This window comes from Habropoda laboriosa, unplaced genomic scaffold (genome assembly GCF_001263275.1).
Source record: "Habropoda laboriosa isolate 0110345459 unplaced genomic scaffold, ASM126327v1 scaffold57, whole genome shotgun sequence".
Taxonomy (NCBI): Eukaryota; Metazoa; Arthropoda; class Insecta; order Hymenoptera; family Apidae; genus Habropoda; species Habropoda laboriosa.
In genome coordinates this window covers 1,295,410-1,297,900 of record NW_017100229.1, presented here as the reverse complement: position 1 = coordinate 1,297,900, position 2,491 = coordinate 1,295,410, and the positions used below count along the sequence as shown (strand labels likewise).

General features: G+C 49.8%; 1 protein-coding gene across 4 annotated transcripts in view; it reads right to left on the bottom strand.

Moving 5' to 3' along the window:
• The window catches only part of LOC108571438 (forkhead box protein P1), a 218,456-nt gene extending 217,726 nt beyond the window's left edge, over positions 1–730 (bottom strand). For all 4 annotated transcript variants that reach the window (XM_017933482.1, XM_017933481.1, XM_017933483.1 and 1 more), the window contains exon 1: positions 500–730. In XM_017933482.1, the coding sequence (XP_017788971.1) occupies positions 500–529 (30 nt within the window). In that variant the 5' untranslated portion in view covers positions 530–730. The remainder of the gene's footprint in view (positions 1–499) is intronic.
• Positions 731–2,491: the final 1,761 nt, after the last annotated feature.

The following is a 2,491-nucleotide window of genomic DNA, read 5'->3' as shown; positions in this document are numbered from 1 at the left end:
AAAGCGACACGCACACCAATGAGCGATGGAAGCGATAGATGCAAATGATTGGAAAAAAAGAAAAGAAAGAAGAAAACAACGCACGCGGTGTGCGTGGGTCCTCTGTTAACGACAGCGTGGCAAAAGGGACTTGGTCGATGGCACGTGGCGATCATCATTGAGTAAGAGCAACGCAAAGAACGAGGTGAATGAAGCAAGCGGCAGAGAAGAGAGTGATGAGACAAAGAGACGTGTAGACTTAAACCACGAACACAAAAGAGAGAGAAAGAGAAAGATAGAGAGAGAGAGAGTGAGTGAAAGAGGGGAGAGAAAGAGACACGCGTGACGCAGAGATACGATCGTAGATTTGATCATTGACAGTGAGGCAGGTAGGCAGACAGGCAGGCAGGCAGGCAGGCATCAGCAGGGTGTCATTATACAAGCAGTGCACAGTGAGAAGAAGTGAAGACGGAAGTGAAGTGTTGCAGGGGGTGAAGAGTAAGGTGGTTGGTGTCTCTACCTGGACGGGTCTCCAGTGTGGTTCCAGCATGTCCCGCTTCCTCCTCGTCCTCTCGCTCGTGGCTGTCGCTTGTTCCTCCGTCCTTCTCTTCGTAAACGTATATCCCGAAGAAACGAAACGAAGACACAAGACCCGTTTCCCGTTTCTCCTCTATCTTCCACAGTCTTCGTCCTGGTGATTCGTACTTTTCCTCCCTGTCCGTCCTCTCCCTCCCACCCCCTCTCGTCCTCTGTCCCTCTGCCACCTCTCTACCTTTCTCCGCCTGCCCCTTCTCTTCTTCTAGCCCCCGGCCCGGCTGCACCTCTTCACCCCCCCCTTTTTCACCTCTTTCTCCTCCTCTTTCGCGTTTCCCGCTCTCTCTGTATCTCTCTCTCTCTCTCTCTCTTTCACCCTTCTTTCACTCCTATTATCTATTATCTACTCCTCTATCTATTTTATCCGCGAGTCTCTCCACACCGGTTTACTCTCTGTCGTGGTTGAACACCTCCGCGTGCCGCGCGCCACGTGTCTCTCTCCTTTAGGGGAGAGATCTGCGTCGTGTGTTCTCTGATCGTTCTGTTCAACTCTCTTTCCTTTTCGCGCGCGCTCCACGGGGCAACCAAACGTTGTATTAATACGACGACGACGGTAGCTTTTCTGTCTCTATTATACTTGTGGGCCGGTGAATTAAGCAAGGACGATACGCGCGGCGATATCCTCGATTAGCGGAGCTGTATTTTTTCTGAGGGAGGGTGTCGAAGGGTGGTGGTGGTTGTTGTTGTTGTTGTTGTTGTTGTTGTTGTTGTTCTAGTGGTGGTATATAGTGACGGTGGTGGTAGTGGTGGTAACGACGAAAGGCGCCCTCTCGCGAGCTGACCAGCCTCGTGTTCGTCCACGTCCCTCGTCTTTATCCTTGTGGCGGTTGCCGTGGTCGTGGTGTCGAGACGCAGGAAAAACGTGCGCTTGAACTGTGCGGAATTGAAGAGTGTGGTTTAAAGAAAAAGGGGTACCGCGCGCCGGTGGCTGCCGTCGCGACTGTGCGACGCTCGGCACCGCTTGGCCGCGAAACCCTACGGCCGCACCGAACACGCGGCTACTGAGTCGGCGCACTCACGTCTGCCTCCCTCTGTCTCCATCCCTCCCTCGACGTTTCTATGCCTCCTCGTTCCACGCTCTAGCCGAGCGTTCTTTCGTTCCTCGTTGCTCGTCGTAGCTGCGTTTCTGTCCAACAGAAGCCTCGCTACTTGTACGTTAGCTCCTTTCGCGTCTGTCATTCTTCTCTCTCTCTCTCTCTCTCTCTTCCTCTCTGTTGCTTCTTCTCGTTGTCACTCGCGCCTTTTGCTTGGATATTCCGCCAGAGCACTTACCCAGTGCAAGCTCCTCCTTCGTAAATACACTTTTGGTTTCAGACGTCACGAGACAGAATTTTTTCTGAAGTTTGTATCGCGATACTTGGTACCGTAGAAGGATCTCGGTTTATGCTCGGTGGAAGTGTGTGTTATGGCAAGGAAGCTGAGATATATACCGGTAATTAGATAATCAGATAATCGTGAGACGTGTAGGTTTTGATCGCATCACTTGCGGTATATACATGTTGATCCTCGTTTAATACACCAACTGCTGCTACTTGCTTCTTATTCTTCTCCTTCTTCTTCGTTACGAGATGGACGTGGTGGTTACTCCATGTAGTTATTGTTATCGATTCGGCCTAGTCCTAAGACCACACTAAAGCTGACGTTCTGATGCATTCATCACACCCCCTTCGTGCAATTCATCATGGTCGCATGCAGATAGTCTCTTGATAATCATCGATTCGTAATACCTTTCATTCATGACATTTAGAACTGTGCAGTGTATCGTGGAAAATTTTACGTATCGCTCACTTTTTTTTTTTTATTCTTCCTTCGTGTTTTCACCTTCGATCAAATTTCTTTACGCTCCAGTTGCAATTGCAATCTCGAAATTGTAGTATTTTTTAGAAAATGTCGAACACGAAGGAGAAATCTCGATGGA